We start from the raw sequence: 1,430 nt of genomic DNA, 5'->3' as shown, positions 1-1,430 counted from the left end.
CCCACACACACACACACACACGCGCGCGCGCGTGTATTTATATAAACACACACACGTATACACAAACTCCTCAAAGGAATCCCCCGGCCCCGGCGCGCTGCCCCACTCTTGCCTCCCGTGGGACCTCGGCGGCCGCCCGCGCCCGGGCCGCTCCCGGGAGCCGCCGCCGCCCGCGGCCGCGGCAGCTCGTCTCGCCAGCGAGGCCGCCGGCTGCGGGGTCACCTATATAATATGTAAGATACGTATATATGATACGTAATTTGTAATCTGCAACTTGCCTACAAGGAAAGGGCTAAAATGTTGGTCGCGTTTTATACAGTGCAGTTTGCACCCGGCAGTTTGATCCCGGCCGGTTTGTGGCCCCGGCGCCGCCGGGGAGCCGCGGACGGGACGCCAACGAGCTAAGGGGCTTGCGAGCACTTCCTCGCCCCGATAACGGGGGTTGTGTGCCCCCACCCCGCACGGGGCTCATCTCCCCCCATCCTTTTCCTCCCTGTCCCTGCCCAGGGGCTGGTGCCCCGCGCCTCGCACCGCTCCACCGGTGGTGGGGGGGGGGGGACAGGAGGGGGTACAAGGGGAGCAGAGCCTGGGGCCGACGGGGCGTGCAAGGGGTTTAGCGTCTGGGACAAACCCCGGGGCAGAGGGGGTGAACGAGGGGGAACAGACGGGGCGTGCAGCCGCTTTTGGAGCATCCCTCCCTCCTTAACCCCCTATTTCGGCTTGTTCCCCCCACCCCACCCGCAGGACCAAGTGGAAAAGGCAGACGGCGGTGGGCCTGGAGCTGCTGGCTGAGGCTGGGAATTACTCAGCCCTCCAGAGGATGTTCCCCTCGCCCTACTTCTACCCGCAGAGTTTGGTTTCCAACCTGGACCCCGGCGCCGCCCTCTACCTGTACCGCGGACCCAGCGCTCCCCCCCCGGCCCTCCAGAGACCCTTGGTGCCCCGCATCCTCATCCACGGACTGCAGGGCGGCAGCGAGCCCCCGCCGCCCCTGCCGCCGCTGCCCGGCGTCCTGCCGCGGGCCGCGCAGCCCCGGTGAGCCCCGCGCCGCCCCCGCCGCCCGGCAGACACCCCGGGCCGGGGGGCCGCCGGGGGCGACCCCCACCTCCGGGGGCCGCGAGCAAGCGACAGACTGCCGCTCACCCCCCAAAATATATATATATCTATATGAGACACCCCCACTTTTTTAATATATAATGAATGCAAGAAGTTAAGGACAAGGTCTGGCAGCACCGAGAGCCCGCAGAGCCCGGCTCCCCATTCCCTCCCCCCGGCCTGGGGCCCGTTTTGCCCCCGCAGAGCAGCGGGGATGCTGCGCCCCCCACCCCTGCCGCCCCCCTCCTGGGACTGCAGCACGGGCAGGGCCGGCCCAGGCCCCGGCCCCGCCGAGGGGGCTCCGGCGCCGGGGTGGGGGTGGGATTTGCCTCTCC

General features: G+C 68.4%; 1 protein-coding gene across 1 annotated transcript in view; it reads left to right on the top strand.

The window, feature by feature from the left end:
• The window catches only part of BARHL1 (BarH like homeobox 1), a 6,370-nt gene extending 5,331 nt beyond the window's left edge, over nucleotides 1-1,039 (top strand). Inside the window, exon 3 of the mRNA XM_085325277.1 lies at nucleotides 745-1,039. Within this exon, the coding sequence (XP_085181403.1) occupies nucleotides 745-1,039 (295 nt within the window). The remainder of the gene's footprint in view (nucleotides 1-744) is intronic.
• Nucleotides 1,040-1,430: the final 391 nt, after the last annotated feature.

Source organism: Rhea americana, unplaced genomic scaffold, assembly GCF_003343005.1.
Source record: "Rhea americana isolate MKP2758 unplaced genomic scaffold, rheAme1 scaffold_97, whole genome shotgun sequence".
Taxonomy (NCBI): Eukaryota; Metazoa; Chordata; class Aves; order Rheiformes; family Rheidae; genus Rhea; species Rhea americana.
This window is presented reverse-complemented; position numbering and strand designations above follow the sequence as displayed.